The sequence below is a fragment of the Euprymna scolopes genome, chromosome 11, assembly GCF_053919585.1.
Source record: "Euprymna scolopes isolate OS-2025 chromosome 11, ASM5391958v1, whole genome shotgun sequence".
Taxonomy (NCBI): Eukaryota; Metazoa; Mollusca; class Cephalopoda; order Sepiida; family Sepiolidae; genus Euprymna; species Euprymna scolopes.
The window spans coordinates 44,981,733-45,009,428 of NC_136492.1; the positions used below are offsets into that span (position 1 = coordinate 44,981,733).

Consider the following 27,696-nt stretch of genomic DNA (forward strand, 5'->3'; position numbering starts at 1 on the left):
ATAATTCACTGTTGGCAACCAACATAAATCTATAAAATTCTGTAAAAATACCAAATTCTTCTGATTGAATAAACAAGAAACCACCATCCCTTGTACATTGCTAATGCTTGGAATCAGGCCAACACTTTGTGTGTGGCTTTTTAACACCAAAGCTGAAAATGTAGCCCAAATCCATTCTTTCCATCCTAGGGCCATGCTCACTGAAATATATGAGCTCCGAGTCAATAATTTTCACTGTACACTTCTCTGATTTTATGATGATGACAACTGTTTAAGACCCATTTTAGAATTGGCTGTATTGGCATTTTCCTACTGATTGGATCATTCCCCTGGGGTGTGTGCCGATTGTATGCACTGGCGTTGCTTTGACACAAGCCATCAATAATTGACCAGATGAATAAAACTGCTGAAACACCGTTTCCCCCTTTTTACTATACTGTTTCTTGGATTTTATGCTGATTGGATAATTGCTTTTACCAATTCCTACGTATTGGTAACCCCAGGAGCAAGATCTCTGTACTCTGTTAAATAAAGGTGAAATGGATCTGATACTTCTAAAAGAAGTGGTAAGCAAAGGCTTACAATAGTAAAAAAATATCTACAAAATTATATTTATGCAAAACTTAAAAACAGAAATTGATTTTATCATCTCAGAAGCTTTTTCAGTCTTCATTTAATCGGAAGAAAATGATTGAATAATATAAAAAAACAAACAAAAAAATCCGTGATGAAAATAAAGAGCAAAATGAGGTAAAGATCATAAGCTTATTTTGATGAAAAGGGTGCAACAAAGTGGAAATTTATTGGAAGAAATTGATAAAGTTTCGTTTTCTTTGAACACATTCCACCTCTCGCTGTTTCCCTTCTCTTTTATATTCACTTCTTCTTCTTCTTCTTCTTCTTCTTCTTCTTCCATCCCTTCTCCCTTTTCTCCTCTGTCTCGCTTCCTCTTTCCCCTCCTCTGCCTCTCTTTCTCCTTCCCCTCCTCTGCCTCTCTTTCTCCTTCCCCTCCTCTGCCTCTCTTTCTCCTTCCCCTCCTCTGCCTCTCTTTCTCCTTCCCCTCCTCTGCCTCTCTTTCTCCTTCCCCTCCTCTGCCTCTCTTTCTCCTTCCCCTCCTCTGCCTCTCTTTCTCCTTCCCCTCCTCTGCCTCTCTTTCTCCTTCCCCTCCTCTGCCTCTCTTTCTCCTTCCCCTCCTCTGTCTCTCTTTCTCCTTCCCCTCCTCTGTCTCTCTTTCTCCTTCCCCTCCTCTGTCTCTCTTTGTTCATTGAAAGACATTCATAACAATAACTCGTTTTACTAACACAACTAAAAAGAACTTTGTTCTTTCTCTGCATAAGGCAAAATTTCCATGAACAGTTTTTTTCCTCCCAAAACTTAGAATCTGTGCAGCAGGTTACTGTAACACTGCTTCCTTACAAACGACAATATGGTCATCTTCAAATCCAGTGTCAGTAAATACTTTTTACAAACTATCCTCATAAGTAATTGAATTTTGTTTTCAATCCTTTCATAATATTTTCATTTTCAATCCTTTCATAATATTGTTCACTATTCAATTGTAAATCCATCCATTTCTTTAACCCTTATCCTTGAATGACTTTTAGCCATCATAAGTGGTGAACGATTGGTTAAAAAAAAGCTACTCCTTTTGATCAATATGCAGTTAAGAAAACAAAGGTTACAAGAAATATGGCTATCATGTAGCGGAAAGAAACATAAAACACCACAAAATAAAAGTACTGAAAAACCTACAAAAATGTTATATTGTGAACATGTGGGTTTGCTCCACAGGTTGTGATCATCTGCTCATTATTTTCATCTGAATTTGAAGCATCATTCCAAACAATTATAATCATCTGATCTTTGTCATTGCTGTAACAAAAGGGATGTTCCCTAAAAAAATAACTACTTTAAAGCAAGTTAAAATATTTTGAGAAGTTACAATGATAGATTTCTTCTATTGAATTACAAACCTGCAAAGCAAGACAAACATATTTTCCAGCTAAAGACAAACCGTCCATCAGCTTAAGGTCGATCTGTCTCCAAAACCAACTAAAACCCAACTGACTTTCCAATTGAACCACATCACAAAACCACTCACTATTTATCAGTTATTAATCTCTGGACATAAAAACTGACTGACCATGGGGGCTAACCATCTGGTATGAACATTACTTTTGCAAAGTCTCAAGTGGTCTGCAATCTCACCATTGTATCTCGTATCCAAGAATACATTACTATTTCAAAGATGCCAGCCTATTTATTGTGTAGCCTTTTCTCTTAACTAAATACTTGGCCATTGCTGGCCTGCCGCCTTCAACCTGCATCTATACGCTTTACTAAACGTGCAGCTTTGCACATGTTTACAATATTTTTAAAGCTTTAAAACTAACCACAGATTTTAGTGTATTAATAAAAATAGGTTTTAATCTAAATTAAAATAGATATTTTTCATATGCTTTATTTATACTAAGGAATTAAACCAAAACCTTTTTATGAATTGATCTTGATTGGTTATGAAAGTACAGACCAAATATGTTCACATTTTCATGACAATGGCCAATTATTTTGATACACGAGATCTTAAAACTATATTATAGCAATATTGATGGTCTGCATTTGTAAAAGGTTTTATGTTACATAAATGTCTTCCAAATTGTTTCTCATTCTGTATTTAAGCAAATTCCACCTATTTTCATCCAACAATAGGATTCAATTATAGTCTACTCATTCATATTAATCTATTTAAACCAACAAACCAAAGGACCTGATCATTTTGGACGATAGTGAATTAATTCTATGCCTTTGATAATGGCAAATCATCTGTCTGTCTTGATAAATTTCCAGTCCATAAGCATTTAGGAACAGGAATAAAATTACAATGTGATATATGAGAATAAAATATAATATAGTTATTGTAAATGGAGATGAGTAATTAATTGGGCAGAAAAGTCGAGTCTTGAAGCTAAAAATACCATAAAAGGTTACTAACAGTCTACTCGGTAATTTTGCTGGCTCAGCTGTGAATTTTGTGTTTATGAAAGAAACTCAACAGACCACAGAGCCTATTCACATAGACAAGTGATCAATCGTAACCATTTATTTGGTGTTGACATTAGTCTGCAAACACAAATAGGAATGGCTTCAAATTGTTATAATTGGCAGCTTCTGGAGACAATGTCTTGAGCCAAGAAAATTCGAAGCCATAAGTAATTGACTATATATGACTGTGTCCAAGATATGTGATTGTGTATATCGTGTATGCATATACATGTGAATATGTATAAAGTGTAAATATATATATATATATATATATATATATATATATATGATTACATATTTCTCAAATATAAATTCATAATATATTTAAGAAATATGCGAGTATGTGTGTGTGTGTGTGTGTGTGTGTGTATATATATATATGCACACACACACACATAAAGTTGAATTTTTTGTCGCACTGACATTGATATTAAAAGCCTACATTTTTCCTTAAAAACTATGAAAACGAACTTGATATATTCTGTCATAGGTATGTGAGCGACTTGATAATGGTTAACTAATTTGCATATTCCTTTAAAAACAAACTTTCATTCATTAATTATTCATTTTTATGGTTTTTTATTGGATGATCAGTTTCATTTAACTATTACACTCAGTTCAATTTATACACATTTTCTACATGGTGCATAAATGCATAGCATTTACAACAAATATTATCTTTCTCTATCTCTCTATGTATGTATGCATATACATGTGACTTTGTGTTTATTTGCAAAACAGTTTCTATCAAAATTTATTCACAATTTTTGGTCTACAGACTTGAAACTTGATATATAAGGAATTTGGACTTGTGGAACAAATTCGATTTGGTTTTTAGTCGGTAAAAATAGCTACTAAGGGGTCAAAATTGAAAAAAATTGAACTTGGTAGGAGTGAGTCGACTGAACCTTTTACTTTGGCGCATGCGCAAATATACATTATTAGCTTAAAGTTGCCTACTTTTTAACGTCATCTTATCCATTAGTCCATAGCTCAAATGGTAATGACTAAGGCTAGAGTGCTAAATATTTTGGTTTCAATGTTAGCTGATGCAATTCAAGTATTTTTTTTTAACTTTTGAAATTATTAATATATATATATATATATATATATTTTTTTTTTTTATTCAATTTTCACCCCAAACAAGGCACAGTGCCACTTTGAAGCAGGGGGCTACTATTAGGGAATTAATTAGCGGGGTCATTATGAAGGGAGAAGAGTAGAAAGATGTTTGTTAACATTACACTTGAACTTCTGCATATCATTGCAGTTGGGAAAGCAGAATCCCGGAAGGGAGTTCCAAAGACCCGCAGTTCTGGGGAAGAAACTATTGGAGTAAAAGGCTTTCTTGCACCTAGGGATCTCCACTGTAAAGGGATGAGACTTAGTAGCTTGTCGGGGGTAGTTACGTCGGGGAGGTACAAGTGTTAGCAGTTCGTCAGAGCATTCACCATTAAAGTATTTGTAGAACAGGCAGAGGGATGCATTATAATAATAAATAGAGAAGTTATTCTATAATAATGAATATGAAATGTGCATGAATTAAAATATCATTTAAGTGTATTTTACAACCAGTCAACGCCGGGGAGGGGGAAAGCTGACACTACTATATAATGGGTACAGTATAATAATCTAGGATTAGCTTTATAACAATAAATATCTGCATACATTAGAATATATTTAAGCATGTATTAGGACTGGACAAGGCTGGGCGACCTGTATATAATATATATATGTATATAATATATAATATATATATATATATATATATATATATATATATATATATATATATATATTAGTATATTTGGGCAGCATTTTATTTTCTTATGCATGTTTCATTAAACAGCAGGAATAATTCCTATTTGTTTCTCTTGCAGTCCATTTTATTTATTTGGCAGGCCAATGTTCAAACTTTCTGTTCAAGTGTAAAAAGAAATTTGCCATAGTCGTGAACGTTTCGACTTCCACAAGTTGTCTTCAGGCGAGTGATGAATTAAAAAATTGCCTTTAGTGAATTTATTTTAATTGACTTTTTCAATAAATTCACAAAATGCAATTTTTTAATTCATCACTCGCCCGAGGATGACTCATGGATGTCGAAAACGTTTGCGACTGGCAAATTTCTTTTTATACTTGAACAGAAAGTTTGAACATTAGCCTGCCAAATAAAAAAAACAGATTGCAAAAGAAACAAACAGGAATTATTCCTACTGTTTAATGAAACATGCACATATATATGTGTGTATATATTAGTTCATACTTAAATTCTGGATTTATTGTTTGGAAAAAGAATGAACTAAGATCATATATAATCGCTAACGTATGAACCCACACACACAAATATTATGTTTTATACTAATGAGTCACCAAGGTCAAAACCATTTGAGGATAAAGATTAATGGCATTAGATGATAGACAATACTTTGAGAGGATTAAAAACGATGGAATGAACAAAATTTAATTACTTAAGAAACCGGCTTTACAAGCATTTATTGATATTCGTCTTGAAGATGGCCATGTTGTAGTTTGCAAGGAATCAATCCTGTGATAATGTATTCCACATGAGAAGTTTTTGGAAAGAAAATTTATACATGGAAATTTTGATTTGGTTTAAGATACAAAGAAGAAAGAAAAGTTCTCTGCAGTGTTAGTAGTGAGAGTTTTTGCTGTGAATGTTTTACAGGGAGGACCCAGAGATGGGAGCCAAGAGCCAGAAGAAAATAACGATAGACCAGTGTCTATCGTTATTTTCTTTTCAACGTCTATTCTGTGGGAAAAAGAACTGTAGAGAGGGAATCATTCTCCACTAGATTTCGAAGTCTACTCTGTATGTTATCCAGGCAAGAACAAATGCTCCAAGTGGCATTCCCCAGATACAGTAGCAATATTCTATCTTGGGACATATCCGACTCTTATACAGTTAAAGAATTGCATCAAGAATCTGGTACTTCTTGGAGTAACAAAATAATCCATGTTATTTGTATACGACATACTCATATTAGCATACTGGTTCCCGTTTGATCAAGTTAAGCAATGTTGAGCCTGGTCAGTATTAAAATGAGTGACAATTTGGGAATTCAAAGTGCTGTATGTGCTCTCCGCTTATCTCGGCATTGTTTTCAGACGTCCTGGACTTCTCCTTGCCACTGGACCTTGGCAGTGCTAATACAGAAGTGTGGGTGGAGATTGTGCAACTCTTGCTTCACAATTCCATGCGCAGTTCCTCTTACAGGGGGTATCTATTGTCTTTCAAGACTGAAAAGAAGCTTCCAAAATAATCCAACAATTTTTCTAGCGACCTTATAAAAAATTTGTAAGTTTTCTATTTCAGGCTGGAGTGAAGATTAGTCCTATAAACTTATCAAAGGGGATGCATATTTTTTGTATATGTAATTCTTTGTGATATTTGTGTATCTTTATAGGAGCAAATCTTTGTGCATATAGATGTGATGCATTATGATTTGTTTGGACTAGGACAGGATATAGATAATATATGCACTTATTTTGGACTAAAGGGAAATATTTCTCCTTAAATTTCTTTCACATTTATTACATTTGCATAAAAATCACATTAATGTAGAGTTCTAAATATCTTTTTTGGATTGATAGATTTGAATGTTTTCCATCTCATTCGACAGCATTTGACATTTTTTATTCCAAATTTATCATTGTGCATTTTATTATGTTGAAAGAACTTGCACATAGCCTCAGCTATTTAATCTTCCAGGTTTCCCAAATATGACGTGGATCAAAAAGGATATCTTGTATGATTCGGTTTCCTTTTTGATTTTATTGAGAGCAAATTAATCAAATGTATATCGACTATTACTGTATGCAAAATATTTGCATAGTTGCTCAATGAGTGCAGCCCTATTTCCTTAGAGAGAAAAGAAATATGAAAACCTGCAAAATAAAAATGATTTGCTGAAGGGTGTGTGCAGATCACTAATAAAGAAATATCTTAGTTTGAGCAATTGGAAGCCAAAATATCTAGAAAAACTCATGATGGTCATCAATTGCGAAAGTAGTGATATATTTTCAGTCTCCTTTCAAGTCTTTTACTTCATTTGAGTTCTTTTTCTATCTGGTCTTCAGTCTAGGATCTAAGTATAGTGCTCCAACGTAAGTTCCACTCTCATTTAATGATTGATCTGCTTATTTTCAGATCTAAAATATCAGAAAACAGTGAACGGTCTATTTTTTTTTTTTTATAGAAATGCTTGAGACGTTCTTATAGCCTGATTTTATTTGGTTTCTTTGTTTTTTTTTTTGTATTTTCTTTTTAGGGTGTTTTTTAGTGTAACATATCATTTTTTTCTATGGAATTGTATATATGCATGCATATTTTTTTGTAAATAAAATTCCAATAAAACGTGGACAAATTGTGATGAATGAAAAAAATGTTTGTACGAATGGGTCGAAATATGTCTAGTTTAAGAGTAGACAGAATATAGGGTGATCCCCTTGCCTCCCTTCGTTTGTTCAAAATACAAGTAACCATCGAACTTAGAACTTATTTAATTTTGGGATGTCTAGATAAGTCAAGGTCAAGTTAACGGAAAAGATCAATCCTTTTTTTTTTCTTTCTTTTTTTGCGATAATGTTGCTTCTGTTCAGTATAGAATTGTGACTTGGTTTATTTAAGGGGAGTAAAAAGTGAACCGTAGGTTTACATTCACTTCCTATACAGGATGTAAACGATAAATTGGCAGTTTAAGATCTCAAACTTTAAACCGTGATTAAGAAAAGGCAATAAAAGATTTGTGCATGTCTATTTAACTGTTTCATTTAATACAAATCAATATAAACATTTTATTCTATATGTTCACCTTCTTCACAACTTGCTGAATGCAAACCATAAAAACCCAACAGGTCTTGACAGCTGATACTTTCTTGATAGCATGGAATGCTTGCCTTATGGAGGTTTTCAGGGAGATCACACTGTTATGGGGCGAGCATTAGTCTTTCCCGACATCGTCCCATAACCAGTAGTCACAGGGATTCAAATCTGGTGAGCTAGAGAGCCAGATATTTGAGGGCACAAAAAGCAGCAACTCTCTCTTAAGAAGGTGTGCAGTGAAGGGGCATGACTTTCCCATCGCTGGCAACAACTCCACACACCATGGTAGAGTCAGGGTGCTTACTCTGCATGATTGGAGGAACACCAGAAGGGTCATTGGCAATAACTCTCGAGTTTCTGTGGTTGGAAACTTCATCTACCACAAACTTTTTCTCGTCCACAAAAATGTGTACGATACCACCATGATGTTTTAGGTGATTGAGTAGCAAGGAGCTTTTCTCTTTACAAATGCTCTTAGATTTCGCTGTAAGAATGTTACGATGTCGTCTGCAATATGAATTCATCCCAAGATCTTTCTGTACTTCATCAGAAATGGTCATTTTAGTTACATTTCACTCTTACGCCAGTTCAGCCATTGACTGTGATTTGCTGCAATGGATTATTTCAAGCCACACCTTGGGTGGATTTTATCACTTTTCGAACTGTGAGCCCTACCTTGAATGTGTTTGCCTTCCCTTAAGTTTGCTGCAACATGAAAAAGCAGTCCTAGGAGTATAGCCAGTGTCTCTGATAATGTCACATGTCTTAAGCCCAGTGCAAAACAATTCAACAATAACCATTCTATTGTTAAATTCTACACTGGTGCTCATTTTTTTAGTATTTTTAGGTAGCTAATCTGAAACATCAGGTTCTAAAGAGTAAAGCAATTAAAATTTCAGATTGATAATACCACTTTAAAAAACCTAAATTATGGATTGAAATTCCTGCCGATTTATCGTTTACATACTGTATTTTGCATTTTAGTCTTCACATTCCATGAGTGATGTTTCTGATGAAGGAGGAGAAAATTGCTCTTTTTGTGTCTTAATCTATCCATATAACACGTTGTTCCTTAGTTTTTGACCTTGAAATAGTATTCTTTTTCTTTTTTGTTCCTTACAGCAAGTGGCTTCATGCCTTGTCTGGAGCAAGTGCCATAAAAATATTGTTGCCAATAAAGTCCTACGTCTTATCTGACAGCAGCCATTTTGATGTTCGAATGTAGTCGAAATTTTGATGGAATTCACTTTGAATTTTTCCAAATTTGATATATGCATCTGATTTTCTTTGATAACAGTAACCACGATTTCAAAATTTTAGACTGATCAGATAGTTTTTGTGTTGTAAACTGGTTCATCACATAACTGGGAATACTTTATACAATATAGAGAAGTAAGGTCCAGGTAAGACTTTGACCGATCCGGATGGATCCAGATGGAGATTTGGAGTGTTATGACTATATTATGTCTGTTTTAATAATCCTGGCAAGTTTTTTTTTACTGTTTAAAAAATATACTTGTAAAAACTAATGCTTTTCAATTTCAAATCACATGTATAGTAGGTATTTCTTTGTATGGATTTTTTTATTTTGTTTTGAATAGTTATACAAACTTGCTTTAAATACAAACATGTAAAGGCAACTAAAACATCAAGATTTTGCATAGGTTGCCTCTATTTACTAGTTATCTCACGAGAAAATAAATTAGATATTTTTTGTCTGGAGAAATATCCAGCACTGCAAAAAGGGGCACTCTGGATGGGATAAAAATAAAAATTGCGCTAGTCAAGAAGGATTTTTACTCCTGACCGGCGGCACAATAGATACTACACTATGTTCCCAAGCCAAAAATTATTTACATCAGTGTTCTTTCCCTATTCATTTGATCACCTTTAGGGTATATTATTGACACACTTGCATTACACGTGTAAACATTGAACATAGCAAAATGGTTGGTGCCATTAACAAGAGAATTGCTGTTTAATCTTTTCTTAAATTGTTTTGTTTATTAGCTTTTTGTTTAATGGACACATAATCTTATTTCATTTTGCATCTGCACTCATCTTACAATCCAATCGATAATGAAAATGTACTACCTAATGTTTCTTTTTCTCGAAACACTGATTTCTCACCTTTAATGTTAAAAATAAAAATTTAAAAAATGATTTAAAAAAATGATGCAAAAAAAAAGTTCAAAAATGTCCTTTCGTTGTGCTTCAAAATATTGACGATTTCTTCATATGCATATTTTAATATCTACCCTTTTTTTTTTTGAATTGATTTTATACTTGTGGTTATTTTCTTCGTCTACCTGTATATAATATATTTCTATTAATAATTTTTCTCGTGGCATAAATGGTTGCCAGAGTTATCCATTTCAACAATAATTGATACTTTCTTTTTTCATAAAAACAATTGTCATTAATTGTCACATAAAAATAAACTCATTTGTTTTTCATTATTTAGCATTGTAACACTTGTTTTTTGAAAACATTTTCTTATCGTAAAATAAATATCGGCTAAATATTCTTTGAATAAAATGAATGTAACTTTTTACAATGAATTTAAAAAAATTAATTTTTGTGATAATTAAATATATTAAATTTAAAATAAAAAATGCAAAGATAAGTTTTTAAAGTCAATGATGATGACATAATTCGATTTATGTTATATTTGATTTTGAAACTAATCATTTTCAAATGGGTAAAATCCAAATTTTTAACACAACGTCATCAAATAATGATTAATCACTTTCTTGCGTTACATCTTTGTTGATTAGATGATTTGTGGTGTAACAGCATGAACGCTGGTAGTTTTTTCATCAGTCAGAGACAACTTATAATACAAAATTCGTTTCTTCTAAAAAATATTATTTTATTATTTGCCTCGTATCTGTACGCCCAAGCTAGAGACGGAGAAAATGGGCAGGAGGGGGCAGATTGAACAGTGAGCTCATCTAATGTTGCTTGCTGACTGTTCCCTTTCTGCTTGCTTGCCTTCCCTTCTGGTGTGTGTGTGTGTGTATGTGTGTATATATATGTGTATGTGTGTGTGTGTGTGTGATTTATTCTCTAACAGATTTTCCAACCCTGGCAGCTGTGAGGGTCAATTACTTGGGTTATTCACCTCTGGCGACATCAGTTTTGACAGCTTCACCCCCAATCATTTAATACGTTTTGGCTACTGACTGCTGTGTGTGTGTGTGTGTGTGTGTGTGTGTGTGCGTGCAGTTCCAACATGCGACAGATTTACTAAATGGTTATAAAAATGAAGATAAGGCATATCATTATTATCAGATAATTACAGGTAGATTGTAATATGAAAACAATTTCTACTCAGATTTTTATTCATTTTAACAGAACAGATTTCTTTGGATAAATTGTAAATTGAATTAAAACAATGATATGAAGACTGAAAGAAGTTCATTTTAAAAAGCTCCACACATGTTGGCTAATCTTGACCTTTATATTTCTTTTATAAAAAAACAAACCTGCAGCATTCAATTATTCCAGATGTGCTAACAGAACGTTGCCAGAAATGCTTAGTTCAATGGTGCTGGAAAAGTAACGCTTGTTTGGATTCAATTTGGAATTGGATGAATTTGAATTGATCCTGTGAACTATTGTATTCACTATGGAAGTGAGACGGGTTCATGCCACTGCTTTTCTAATTAACCTGAATACCCTGGTACATGATGGAAACTAATTCATCGAAGTGCTTAAACAAGTGAGAGAGAAAGTGTTCAATTACAACAGTTTTATACATATTAATTAGGAGAGAGCAGGAAAGAGAGTGAGGGCAAAATGAGGGAATGGCAGCTCGAATGGTTTGGACATGTGGTGTAAATCAACAACAATGCCATCCATCACGAAACTTGCCTTTGCATTAGTAGCCACTTGGAATTCTCAAATTTTCATTTATTTTCAAAGAATTCTGAGACATATTCGATGGTGGGATGCTTTAAACCTCAAATAATGTATTCACTTTAAAAATTTAAATATTTCTGATTTGCATGAAATTACTTCATAATACATAGTAATGGTAATAATACTTTTTAATGCAATATATTTATTCTGAAAAGAATATTTTATTTAGGTTATTAAGTTTATTATTTGGATTTTCTTTCTTTTATGAGAGAGAGGGAGAGATAGTGCTATACTTATTTGTAGGAATAGGTCAGATGTGGAGAAAATTCAGCTCCCCAAAGAGGTTTTCTGGATGGGAACCAAAATAGATGGATAGTTTTATCTGCACACTTCCTGAACAAAAAAGCATTAGTCGATAGACAATAAATCGCTTTCCCTCCAAATTTATTTTAAGGGAACTAAAGCCCCCCCCCCCCGCTTCTGCGAAAATAAATGTATCCATGAATTCCAAACCTACTGGAAAGGTTTTGGAATAGGAAACACAGGTAAGGAGAGATAAGAGGCTAGATTTTTAGGTTTGGGCAAAACCTAGCTATAAAAAAAATGTACCCATAAAAGTTACTCCTTGGTCTATTATGCCATTGTATATGATGTTATCCCACATCACTAGTCTGAAAACGCTGTGAATCAGTTCGTACAGAATATTTCAGTTCCTTGTTCAGTGATTGATAGTTTGTGATATCTTTATTATTTAGTGATTTTTGATTATTTTTCTTAAGCTTAGTGTTGATTATTGAAGGATTTATTTCTATTTATGGAAAATTTCCTCTCAAGAAAGCCGTTTTAATTGTTAATGTTATGCTTTTAGCTATCAACCATAATCTGTATAAGCTTATCCATTTCAGAAGTATGGGATCAGTAGAATGCATATAGCTATTTGATATTTGTGGGCAGATTTGTTTATTTTTTAACAAATTTATTGAGAAATATCGAAAAGGAAAACTTGTTGCTTAAATAATTTATTGCCAATTCTTTCCTGTTGACTTGTTTTTCTTTTAAATGTTTTATGAAAACTTCAATTTTTTACTGAAATAAAGTGTCGGGATGGTTGTCTATACCTACCCTCCTGTTTAGCTTGATACTTTGATTTAAAATATGAGAAACATTTTTTTTAATCTTTTCAGTGCATCATGAAGGAATCATCATATTTGGTGTAACATTCGTTTTATGTTGGCATGTATTGGATGGCTTTTAGAATTGAATATTTTTTACTAGCAGTACCTGGTAACTGGCGTTGCTGGTGGAAGCATGCCTACCCCACCTCGTAAAAAATTAAACTACGGTTGTTGTTGGAGGTCAACCTCCAATGTCCTAATGTTAAGAACGGCTTTCAGAATAGACACCCCCAACCTCGCCATGGTAGGAACAGCTTTCGGGATAGACATCCCATTTTACGAGGTGAGGGTTGTCAAAGTATTTGCCCCAAATTTAATCTTGATATTTGTTGTCAGCATACCCACCCGCAAAGGCTATAAATCCCCTCCCCCCAAAAAAAAGTTGGGGGTGCAGAAGTAGATTTATTTATTGCGCATGCATACAAATCTGGCAGGCACTGAATTACAGTGCATAATGCATGTCTTTATATCTCAAAAACTACTTGTCTCTACCAAAGTTAAAAGAGATTGTCTTATTCAGCATAGTCGAAAACCTAAAGAAGTCGTCATTTTAAAGAAAATTGTGGAGGTGGAGCTAAGGTAAAAATTTATTTAAAAAAAAAAAGGAAAAAAAAAGTTAATGTCTGAGCAGTGTTGAAAATGAGTCTGGAAAAAGAAGTAAACAAAAAACAAACATATAACAATTAAATGTTTCCATAGGCAATGTAATTTAGGGTAAATTTGTTATTTAGCAGTGAAAATTATTAGACAGACACAAAAATTAGAAAAACTATTTTTATATAAAACCAGAAAAAAATTTCATTGTTATTATTTTTTCCTTTTTATAAGACTAAATGTACGATATTCGAGGCCACCATATTGTTTTAAAAATTTGGCCTTTCTAAAGTTTGACAGATTGGCCTTTTTAAGGCAAAATTTCGCCTTTTAACACTGTTTTAAGGCACCAAGTTTGAATTAATAGCGTAAAAAAGGCGAAATTTTGCCATAAAAAGACCAATCTATCAAACTTAAGGCCAAATTTGAAAGGCAATATGGTGGCCTCGAATGTCGTAAATTTAGTTTAATAAAAAATGATGAAAAAATAATAATAAAAATAATAAAAATGTAATTTTTTTCTGGTTTTATTCCAGCCTTTGGATCTAATGTATTTTCTATAAAAATAAAAAGGTTTTATAATTTGTTTGCCTGTCAAAAAATGCAAACAAAGCAAAAAGAATAGCAGCACGTAAAGGTTGTAAAGAGGCTCCAAAATCGAAAAATAAATAATGGTACCCATGTGTTCGTTTATGTATGAAGAAGTGGATTATGGAATAATAGAGTTGGCTGGTCTCAGCTAATCAGATGGGGTGGATTTTGAGAAGGGAGAATTTTTATTTTTTAATCGAGTAATGGAAAGCTTATGTTATGTGTATGTAGCTAATAACCAGTTATGATGGGTGCAATGTAAGTATTGTATACATCTATAGATGTCATGATAGTGATGGTATTGCTCCTAGAATGCAATGTAGCATTTTATCATAACGACTTACTTCGTCTAAAATTGTGTTTGAAAATTACATAAGATAGTGGCTAATAGCCTAGATGTAATGAATTTGTATGTGGCATCTGTTATTGAAAACCTACGATACTTTAGTCCAGAGGAGAATTTCTGCAGTCAAAATATTATATAGGAGATGAGTTGTCTCTCTCTCTCTCTCTCTCTCGGTCTCTCTTTTTTTATAATTCATAATTAGAAATAAAATCCAATTAAAAATTAAGATGCATTAAAAAAAAAAGCAATTCAAATCTATGAATTCAGTTTTTTTACATATGTATCAAATAATTTTTTGTTAATTATATTTGAGATATAATGGTATATAATATTTCACTTGTATTCATTAAAAAAAACCCAAAAAACTTTTATCCGATATTACTATGTGGATATATGCTTCTGCAGAAGTTTTGTATGCAAGGTTGATTAGTAACGTGTCAATTCTCCAAGCTAAATAGGTGATGGGTGGGGGTCTGGCTTAAAACATATTTAACTGAGAGAATTTGACAAAGTTTTAAGTTATTTTCAACAAGTGATCATTATCAAGAGAATATTCATTATTTGCTGTAAGGAAAAAAAGCAACCAAGGTCTGGTAAGTCTTGCATTATGTATGAGAAATTAATAAATTTACGGATTTGATTTTGTTCTTCATATTGCCTTCAAGCATCGTTAAACAGAAATTCATCACCGTTTCTCTGAATATTGCCTGAATTTGTTATGATTTCATTAGTCTTTTCTTATTTATCTTGATATCTTTATCTCATGCTTATGATTTATGTATATGGGAAGTGGAAAATCACTTGAGGCTTTCTACAATTGGAGAAATGGAAAATACAAAATTTTACTTCAATACAATTGTAGTCATTCTGGGCAAGAGTTTCATAGTGAACACTAGTTCATTAAGTAAGGTATTTTTTTTCGTTAGAAAATTAGAAACATTTGTGTTATTTGGATTATTCTAAATATTATTCTAATCTTGTTAGTCATATTCACAACATTTTAGCCGATGTAATCTCTGACTTTCTTTAGGTATATCTTTTCGAACTTGAGAACATAATAGTTGAACTCCTTAACCTGTTCAGAATTTCGAACTGAAAATAGGATCCTGAACAGAAGTGTGCGTTCTATCCCAACCATTATCAATGAACCAGAGGTCATCTCGTCAGCGTCAGACAAGGCCAAACTATTTGCAAAGAACTTTGCAGCTAATTCTACCCTATGCGACGAAGGCCATCAACTCCCCATATTTCCTCCTATAACACAGAACAAGCTAGGTAACATACAAATATCCGTGCATGAGGTCGCCAAGCTAATAAAGAAACTAGATTCCAGTAAAGCAACTGGCCCTGATGGCATCCCAATTATAGTGTTAAAAAAGCTTCAACCAGAACTTGCTCCCATACTTACGAAACTATTTAAGCGCTGCCTTAAGGAGAAGTGCTTTCCGACTCCCTGGAAGACCTCATCAGTTTGCCCTGTATTTAAGAATTCAGGTGATAAGTCATCTCCCTCTCAATACAGACCAATAAGTCTCCTGTGTGTTATGAGTAAGTTGCTGGAATCCATATTAAATAGAGAAATAGTCAACCACCTCAGCAACTAACCTTCTTAGTGACACACAATATGGTTTCCGCTCTGCAAGATCTACCGCAGATGTGCTGACGGTTATATCCCACAGGATAAGTGAATCTCTTGACAAAGGCTTTCTTTCTAGGGCAATTGCTCTTGACATATCAAAGGCCTTTGACAAGGTATGGCATAAGGGTCTACTTCACAAGATTTCCAGCTACGGTATAACGGGAAATGTTTTCTCAATCATTAAATCATTTCTCTCCGATAGGCTTATAAGAGTAGTGGTCGATGGACAAAAATCGGAGGCCTGCAATATAAATGCTGGAGTCCCTCAGGGGTCAATCCTGGGCCCAACTCTCTTCCTGATCTACATCAATGACCTCCCTAAACACATACTTAAATCATTCGTTGACATCTATGCTGATGACACGACCATCTACGGCAACACATCAAAGGCTGTAAATGACAAAGTTCTCTCTGATTCTCTCTCCTCTGATCTCGAGCGCGTGGTTCAGTGGGGGAAGATGTGGCTGGTTACCTTTAATGCATCCAAAACCAAACTCCTATCCTTACATCATCAACGCTCTGATCCCCATCTGGCATCAATTGTGATGGATGGCTCTCGTCTGGGTGAGGCCCCGTGTTTTGACAAGCTTCTGGGTTTGACCTTTACTCCTGATCTTAAATGGAACACGTACATCAAGTCTGTTGCCAAGGTCGCTGGAAAGATGGTGGGGTCCTTCTACCGCTCCAGAAGATATCTCACTACGGATGCAATTCTCTATCTATATAAATGCCAAGTACGTCCAAGGATGGAATACTGTTGCCATATCTGGGCCGGAGCTGCTAAGGACAGCCTATCCTGCCTTGACAGAGTACAAAATAGACTTCGTGGCTTAGTGGGGGATGCCCTTTTCTCTACCCTGCAACCTCTCTCCCACAGAAGAGACGTTGCGAGCCTGTCCTTGTTTTATCGTTATTTTCATGGCAGATGCTCGTTTGAACTCCAATCTCTGGTCCCCCATTTGCCAATCTTTCACGAAAAACACCCGTCTAGCTGAATCCACTGTGAAAAATTTCCCCCACTCTATATCTGTGCCTAAATCAAAACGCGGATTCCATGAACAAAGCTTCTTTCTTAGAACTGCACGCCTGTGGAACTCTGTTCCGTCTGCCTGCTTCCCTCCGGACTACAACTTGGTTGTCTTCAAGTCCAATGTTAACAAATTCCTAATGAACCGCCCCCTTAAGTAAACATTTCAGCAAATCTCCTCACTAACGTAATGTACTTGCAATAACCCTTATCCCTGAGTGGCTTCCGGGCCTTGATAAGTGGTGATCACTGTGTAAAAGAAAAAAAAAAAATCCTTCATTTTATCTATGAAGGTAGATTGTTCTCATTCTGTCAGCCACGATTGGATAGAAGAGTTAATTTTATGTTGTTTTTTAATCATCGCTTTAACCTCCAGAAAACTGTCATTTAAAACTTGTTAACCAATGCTTCATATGTTATGTCTGTGTAAACAATTCTAGTATGAATTTTGGCAGCTTTAAACCTAATATTGTCAAGATGTGTAATATTACTACTTATTACTTTATTTTCTTTCTGGTGTACTAATCTATTATTCATAATTGTTGGGTGGTGGTGCGCGGCTTTGCCCGGGTTTAAAATACGCTTAAATATGATATTTTAACTTGTTCAGATTTCATATATATTATTATAGAGTAGTAATTTCAAAAGTTAAAAAAAAATGTATTTAGGTGCAATCAGCTAGAATCGAAACCGAAACTGTAGCATTCAAAGCTGATGACGTTACCACTGTATCAACGTGACATGCATATGTTAAAGATCTCATGTTTGCGTCCTGTTTTTATTTATTTTTTCAACTTATTAAAACGTTCCTGCTGCTATTCTCTTTTACTTTTAAGATTCTTTTTACTTTAGGGTACTTTTAAAATCTGTGTGTTCTTACATATGTATTCTTAATATATGGGTGTGTGTGTGTTCTATTCTTACAGTTTCTTGCCTTGAAGGGTCTCAACATGTATGCACAAATATATAATGTGTACATACCTGCTTGCCTTGTCCAGTGGATGATATCTTCTTGTCGCTGGCTACATCTCATGGGAAGTGGTACTTACTGCTGCAGATACATCGATAACACGAGATGGATTGAAGCTTCAATTTGTTTTATTAAAAAGGCAAGCCTATGTCTCGAACCCATGGTTGTCGGAGGAGAGACCCTAATGTCACATCTGCTTCATCTGCAGTCCTAAACCAACTCTCTAATGTGGTCGCCAACCGGAAACCTATGACCACAATTCCTGTTATCCCTAATTTCCAGTGCATCGTCACCCCTAATTTCTGGTGCATCTAACTAGGTTGACAAAAGGTGACTTGAGTTTGACGAGTGTCAAATCTAACCTTCTGTGACCCCACTAAACTTGCTGATGGGAATCGAAAATATACTTACATAACTTACTATTTCTCCAAACTACCTAGATAGCATTTAAGCTAGGATTCCCAATACTACACACATATAAACCGATGAAAAATTTAAAATAAACTAAGATGAGTATTCAAAATGTTTAACGATTTTGTCCCATTTTTGACTCCTTAAAAATAACAGGCTAAAGATCCATACAAGAAAGGCCTGTAAAAAATCCAATCATTTGAGGGTCCTAGTGCTACTCTGCGACTTTTAGTTTCAGAGGAGCTAGAGTTTGAAAATATGGAGACACAGACAGCTGTTCATATATTAGATTTTTACTTGAGATGATAAGTGTAGATGCGATTGTGATTATCCATCCCCAACTTTTCTAGTATCTTCACATATTACTACTTTCTATTTCTCTTCTATTCGAAGGTGAGGGTTATTGCCCACGAAAAGTAAGGCTAGAAATACTAGACTTACTTTTAGTAGGCAGCTGTTTTCATTTCCATATATTATTCTACATTTACATGAAATACACACAGTCTATGGTCGTGTTTTCTGTGGGATACTTGGACAAAATGTTTACTATGCTGAATACTATCCTGATGTTATATGAATTACATATCCTCTGATTTATTTAGATTTGCATTCGAAAGTATATTACAACCAAGTATGAACATGCAACTTGTATCCTAAAATAAAATCTACAGGAATTAAATTGATTGAAATAAATGATCTAATGAATGTAATCAACTTTTAAATTGAACTTTTGACCAGTTCTTCATTGTGCATGTTTTTTCAAGTATTGTTTAAATTAACAATTGTATAATTCATTTTTTTTTATTCTTTCTTTATATCAGAATATGAAGTTTAAACTTAATGAAGAAATTGAGCAATTACTTAACCAGATGAAGATGGAAAAGAAAGAACTAGAAACCTGGCTGGAAATGACGGCAGTAAAGGAGGAAGATGCCATAACTATACAGAAATATCGTAGGATGGATGAAAGTAAAGTTGTAGTAAGTTCATATATGCAATTTCTTTTTTATTTGATCATATAAATGGAATAGATACAATCTATTAGATTTGTTTCGGAGATTGTTTAAAGGAAACCATTTCATGATTGAAATCACTGCTCATAGTGTTTTTCCCCTATATTTTTAAGCAATCATAATATTTTTTGTTTTTATTGCATAGAATTCACATTGAATATAAGGAGTTATAAAAATATTAATGAGAATATAATGAATTTTGAAAATCATTTTTTTCTTGGTATTTTATAAAAAAATACTCTTAAGTGTATTTTATAGTATATTCTTAATGTAGGAATAAAATATAATTTTTGTAGAATGACGGCACTAACTCGATCATTCATAGTCTGCTTATTATAATATCATTCAAAGTATATGAAGTGTTGTTCAGAACTATAATTTCCTTTTGTGACAATAAAAAAATTACTGAAATTCTGAAACTTTAGATTTTTTGCCTTTGACCAGATTTTGTTTATGGATATTTTTCTGAAGAATTTTAAAATATAAAGATTGATATTTATTTTACACATAGATCATAAATAATTAGACATTAAAAAGAACTTAAACAGCCTTGGTTTTTATATTGCTATTATCTATAAGATACAAAATGACAATATATGAGTACAATAATGTTTAATACAAATTTTAATAGTAAGATAAAAATTGTAAAAATTTTCAGGAGACTAGCAGAAACAATTTATTTATTATTTAATTACTATTGATAATTTATTGTTGTACCTAATTCTTATGCTCAGGTATTGTTGTTATAATTGAAATGAAGATTTTACTATGTTTGCAAAACATGTTTTGCATTTCATCAGATGTGTTGCGATGGTGCAAAATAAGAAAAATGAATTGAATTGAGGGAGGAACGAATGACGCGTTTATTTGAATTAAACGAACTACGATTTATTTTGTGATGAAGCAAATGAAAGAAAAGGGTATAGCACGTGTTTAGTTTGGCGTGCGTCTCTCTCTGTTAACTGGTGAGAAGGAAAGTCCATTGTTGTAGAGAGAGAAAGAGAGAAAGTCAATCCAGTTTGGCGTGCGTCTCTCACTGTTAGCTGGTGAGAGGGAAAGTCTATTGTTGTAGAGAGAGAGAAAGAGAGAAAGTCTACACATAGTAGCAGGTGGCGTGAGGTGCGCCCTGAAAGGGAGCGAATGGTCCGTTGATCACACAGGGCGGAAGCTAAGTCGAAAAAGGGGAAACCAGGTCAGCTCTCTTGCTTTTATAGGTGTTTCCTGTGGTCTTTTGCGCATGTGTGGATTTCCTTCAAAGGGGAAGTGACGTTGCCCATGTGTGCGCACGTTAGTGTGTGTGTATGCACGTGAATGTGGGTGTATGTACGTGAATATATCGTCGTGTGTACGTGTGCGCGTATGTTTGTGTGCGTGTATGTGTATGACAAGAAAAATGGCTTTAGATGTGAACGCATGTTTTTGTGCGAGACTATAAAAGGCTTGCACAGATGGCAACATAATCATATCACTAGATTTTTTGGATAAAGACTATAGTCACTAATAAAGCCAACATGTATAGAATAGCAATGTGCTCCATAGCGGATTATCTTTAGATTATGCTAATTATGGGATGGTTGTTTTGTTTGGCTAATCATCTGATGTCCATCTGCAATTATGAAAATCGCATGAACCAAAATAACACAAATTTGCTTTAAAAATTGTTCATCAAATTTTAGGTGTCAAAACAAATGTTGAGTCGAACGTTATGTAGTTTGAACATATTTTATTAACGTTATTGGATTTCTCATAAAACCTACAAATTTTAATGCTAAACCAGGAAATTACTGAACTTCAATGATCTATATATCTATAAAAGTGTGATTGTGTGTGTAAGGACACATCTCACTCGATATACTCAACGAATTTTGGATCTACAGGCTTGAAATCTATAATATAAAGCTGAATGTGTGTGTGTGTGTGTGTGTGTCTGGTCACGAATAGGCTCCTATATGGTTGACAATTTTAAAAAACTGATTACATATAATGATAGGTGTATCGAGACATAGGAATGGGTATGTTTGATCCTGCAGAACGGTGGTTCATAAAAATTGTGGGGTATGCGTTCGCGCCTGGTACACAAAGTATGGAAATAAAAAAATTTTAAAATTAAAAAAAACACGTTTACAAGTGTTTTTGATATAGAGGTACATAGGACTACTTTGATAAGTATGTTTTAACTTAAATAGGGATGGTATGATAAAATTGTGGGGTCTGCGTTCGCGCCTGGCTTCCATAGTATGGAAATAGGCACAAACTTTAATAAAGACTTTTCATATTTATCTGCGTAAGTATACTTTGATAATTATGTTTCAGTTTGAAGAAATATGGTATAATAAAATTATGGGGTGTTCGTTTATGCCTGACCTCCATAGAATGGAAATATGTCACAAAGTTTAACAAGGTTTCTTAATATAGATCCACAGAATATTGAGATAAGTGTTTCAGTGTGAATAGGTATGGTATAATAAATTATGGGGTTTATCTATTTTATTTTTACTTTCATCATATTTTGCTTTGGTTTTGATACCCCCGAATTCGAAACTATCTCTTTACAACCCTTCCTTTTCATAGCCTATCATACTTTAATAAATCAGAGTCCATTTTCTGTAGGCTGTTTTTGAACCCAGTCAACAACGGGTACTTTTGCTAGTTTGGTATATAGGGCATTTAGACATGTGGAAAACTTTTTAACCGGTTTTTATCCGGAAAAAAGGGCAGCTATAGGGGTCAAAATTGAAAAATTGGTATGTGAGGGAGATCGGATTTGTCTCTGTCAACTGTTTCACAAATGTGCATGCACGGCTTTGAAACATGACAGCTTCTATATGTTAAGAATGAGCAAATTGGAAAACACTTTGTGAAAATAGTGGCAAGTTGGTTTAATGGTTATCATACTTGACTCACTGTCTTTACATTTTAGTTTGATCTCAGCTTGAGTATATTTTTTACTTACAAAACATCAAGTTTAGAAAAAAAAACATAATACTCGCATGTACATGTCTCAGTTGCTTTCTGTTTTTTTAAAATATTTTTTAAAATTTTTACTTTAAAGGAATTTTATGTTTAATACAGGGCAATGCTGAATACATCTTCTAGTAAAGTAATAAAATGCCCAACAATTAATCAACACTTATTCAGAAAAAAAAATTGAAGTATTTATATATTAATAACGACTCTCTCAATAACAGGCAGAAATCAATTATTCATTGTTTAAAAATATTTTAATTCGGCAGATACAATTTTAGGATTTTTAATCACTTTCCATAGGTCTGTTTTGCCATTATATTGGTTTTCATCTTCACAACTAATCAAAAATTTTCAATTGGATTCAGTTGAGAACTTGATGGTTCCCATTCTATTATCTTCTCCCCTATAAACCTTTAAAACTAAAAAAACAAAAAAACAAACACAGATAACGTTAGATACATGAGAATGAAAATTCTCATTGTAATTTAAGAGATTAATGCTTGTACGATTCACAGAATATTTCTATTCACTTGAACTATGTCATCGATTTTGAATGCTCCAATAATGATTATGTTGATAATGCCAATCTATATGATAACAATACTATCTTTTTCTTGCTTTCTTTGAGCCATAGTCACAACTACATGAGATAAAACCCATCTTTTGGCCCATCCATCATGTTAATTGAGATTTGCCCGTGAGAATTATTAGAGTTAGTTTTTATGCATTTCACGGCCTGATTTTGAGGTTTTAAAATATTTTATATACTTAAAGACGTTAGGATAGGAGATTTCTTGATGCATCCCAATATGACAAATATTTTAACCAAAACTATTCATAGCTATATGTTTTCCCAATTGCTTTTATTGAATAAAAGTAGTTTTTTTTATGTGAAAGATCATGGTTTTCTGCATTCACATAAAATTTAGAAAGTGCTGAATTTTCCCTCTCTATGTAATTGAAGATTTGCTCATAATTCTATCTGCAAATCAATATCAATTATAGTAGATCTGTTTAGCATCTTGGAATAGGTTGAATTTGGTCAACCTTATCAGATTTGGGAACCTTTTTTCTATCCATATGATTTTGTTGTGGCGCGTTAGCCTTTCCCTGTTAGTCCAGTTATTTTGAAATTGTATCATTGTTATTTGTTTATACTATCTAGTTGGTTCTGTTTCAAGGAGTTTTTTTTTCCAGCTGAATATTAGTTGTTGATAGGATCACTCCATCACATTGATTTCTTGTATTAGTACCAATACGTCTGCTTCACCAATGGTACTTGTTGCTTCTGTCAGTGGCTTATGTATAGAAATTAGTGATTTCATATTAACCATGTTATTTTCAGTGACAATTCACTGCCACTTCCGAGCACCTCTTTCAAATCTGTTTTAGAATCTGAAAATAAAAAGTACAATTAATCTTTAAGATTATTCAAACAAATATGCTATAAAGGTGCTCAAGCTTGATCTCTCTCTGCTTGCAGCTTCCGCCTATCTATAATGACATTTACCTTTTGTAAACAAATCAATGGATCATAATTTTAAACCTATTTAGGTTTATTTTTGGTGTCTTTTAAATTCAATAGAAATCCTCCTAAATTTGCTGATGAGGAAACCGTGCTTACCAAAAAAACTATGTATAATTGTTCTACGTGACTTCATGTATACCACAAATAAAAAGCACGGATTTCCGAAACGATCGTACAGATAATTGACTTTGTTGTTGTTCCTTCTTATGAAACTGATTTTTAATTTAATTAAAATTTGATTTTTAAATTTAAAAAATTTTTTTTTTAATTTTTAAATTATAAATCACATTACTTAATATATATATATATATATATATATATATATATATTGAGAGTAGAGAATTTCACAAAGAGTGAATTACAATTGCTATATGCTGTGAATAAGTATGTTCATTTGAAAGCAGCAGCAGCTATAACTGACTGTTGCCGCTTTATCAGTCAAAATTATATATATATATGAACTCTTCCGTCGATTTTGACATATGAGGTTCCGTTGGAAATCCATACAGATGATTTGTTTATAGTGGTGAAGGTTTTGTGTAGAACCGCCCACACTTCTTGGTATTACTGCTAACATTCGTCACATGTTTGTACAGATGACTGCCACAGGACAGAGCATACAGTAGACCACAGGTTTTTACATCAGATTTTCCTCCTCCTAGATGCATGTCTTAACGAAGACGGGGAAGGAGTGCATTTCTCCCAGTGAATTAATGCGCCCCCAGATACCAACCTGGAAATTTCTATGACTCGGCACGGTACATACAGTGTCTAACCTTCCCGACCGGCCACCCATCTGGTACTGACCAGGCTCAACATTGCTTAACTTTGGTGATCTGGCGAGAACCGTTGTGTCAACGTGATTATGCCGTGTGTGTGTGTGTGTGTGTGTGTGTGTGTGTATATATATATATATATATGGGGAAATAGGCGTATTCAATTATTTCACCTTTTATTTATAACAATCTTTTAATTTATGAAGCTCGATGTAACTACAGAGCAGATATAAATAAATGACAAAAGTTGCGATGATATTTGATTAGGAAAAGGTAGATAACTTACTTTAATTATGAAATAGGTTACCTCCCTTGGACAAATTATAAATAAACGATAGGAAAAATTAAAGACTTCTCTCATATTAATGTTAAAAGTGGTCAATTAAAACTAATTAAATGACAATAAAAAAATTCTTTAAGCGTAGAAATGAAGTTAATAAAAATATTTATATATGTAATACAAAAAGATTTATAGCTCTGCAAAGTTTAGGTCTAATTAATCCAATGTTATTACTGTAAACAAATCAATAGATTAGGTCATTAGTTTTGTATAAAAATAAACATAAATACATACATTAAGATTTAACAGTTATCAATATTATCTAAATAAATAAATATAGACTAATTATAAATAATAAATTAATAAAATATTAAATAAAATATTTTTATGGTAATGTATATCAAAATGGGTACAATTTATTAATACAGGAATTTAAAGTTGATGACTTTGCACTAAAATTTAAAGATGACATAACATTTTAAAAAAAATAATTGCAACTTCTCTCCCAATTCTCAGATTCTGTAATCATGCCCATATACCGTTTTCTTTTAAAGTTGATAAGTGTTGTTTCTTCTGATGAGTTAAGGGCAGAATAAATTCACGAATTGACATAATGAATTATTCTGCGCTATGAAACAGGTGCTGTCAAGAATTGTGTATATAAATGTACTTGGAGAAATAAATGGTAAGATGATTAACATCTTGAAAGTTAGAATATAGACTTTTGTCATTTATATATATATATATATATATATATATATATAATGATTGCAACGTCTTGTCAGACGAGTGCCACTCCCTCAGACCTTGAAAGTCCATGAGCCCGAAAATTATTTTTTTTTAGTTCTGCCAGTGAATTCACACACTCAAGCAGACATGACACCGAAGATGGTCATTGATATACATACATATATATGATGATTGCAACGTCTTGTCAGACGAGTGCCACTCCCTCAGACACTTAAAGTCCATGGGCCCAAAAATGACTTCCATCGCCACAGAACCATTTAATAGACAAATACCTAAGGGAGTATCTATACATAGATGATGTCACAGAGTCTTAGCTTTGTATGACAGCTAAGTCTCTCTCTCAGTTCAAAAGGTTGAGATCCAGCAACAAGCAAGAGCAAGATACCCAGCAACAAGTTAAACTGCAAACCAACTTAATGCGGGTACTGGTCTTCTGCTTTATGTTTTTTTAAATCAGATTTGCTTCTAGAAAGGTTGCCTTCACCATGGCTTACGGGGTCCTCCCCACCCCAACACACACACATACACACAAACACACACGGTGCTAGTTGGCCGTTGACCCCGAAAAAGGGTTCATTCACCCTTTGGAAGGTCTTGTTTTTAATCCTTCAGGGAGACTAGCCACCCTTCTCACCAAACAAGTCTGGTAGGGGAACCAGTTTAGTTGCCGGTGACCCGACCATGAAGCAAGTAGTACTGGGTTACATGGTACCAGTAGCATATGACATGACATATATATATATATATATATATATATATATATATATATATATATACACACACATATACATATACATATCTATAAGCATACACGCACAATACATAATACACATATATACACACTCATATACAAATACAAACACACATATACATACATATACACATACAAATACATACACATACATTTACCTACATATACATACACATATATATACATGCATTTATACACATACATATATATATATGCATATATATATACATACATATATACATACATATTCACATATATATATATGCACACACATACCTACACATATACATACATACACACATAGATACATATAATGATAGCAGATCAATTATTACATGCTTCCATCATTTCAGGCTTACACACGTCACAACTTTTCCATCACTACAGGACTATTTTTTTTATAGACAAATGCCTGAGGGAGTATCTATACAAAGATGATGTTACAGAGTTTTAGCTTTGTATGACAGCTAAATCTCTCTCTTGGTTCAAAATGTTGACACCCAGCAACAAGCAAGAGCAAGATAGCCAGCAACAAGTCAAACTGCAGACCAGCTTAATGCGGGTACTGGTCTCCCGCTTTATGGTTTTTTAAATCAGAGATTTGCTTCTCCTAGAGGGGTATGTATGCATGTATGTATGCATGCATACATACATGCATACATACAGATGTACACAAACATATATATGCTTGTACACACACATGCAAACATACACACATAGAGGCACACATATATGCATATACATACATATGCATATACACACGTACACATACACATAAATGTAAAATACACATGAAGAAACGTTCCAAAAGTCCTACATCCTTAATGAGCAGGACAACGATGATGGTGATGGGTACGATTAAATGAGTTTGACATGAATAATAAAAAAAATTTTTTTAAAACAATCCAATACAAATAATTTGTAGAAGAGACAGTCACTCGTTGAAGTGTTTGTGCAACTTCACAAATGAATGAACGCCAAAATCAGACAAAAACAAAATCCAAACGATCAGCATTTAAAGCGGTTGGACCTTTTTTTTTTTTTTTTTTTTTTTTAAATAAAAAGTTTATTAGATTCAAAAAAGTCTGCCTACAAGACCCACACCTCTGCTGCAAACAATGATGATGAT

General features: G+C 33.4%; 1 protein-coding gene across 2 annotated transcripts in view; it reads left to right on the top strand.

The window, feature by feature from the left end:
- LOC145287850 (coiled-coil domain-containing protein 39-like) overlaps nucleotides 1–27,696 on the top strand; it is a 2,493,216-nt gene that overhangs the window by 173,753 nt on the left and 2,291,767 nt on the right. For both annotated transcript variants that reach the window (XM_080135726.1, XM_080135725.1), the window contains exon 4: nucleotides 19,324–19,482. In XM_080135726.1, coding sequence (XP_079991852.1) covers nucleotides 19,324–19,482 — 159 coding nt within the window. The remainder of the gene's footprint in view (nucleotides 1–19,323; nucleotides 19,483–27,696) is intronic.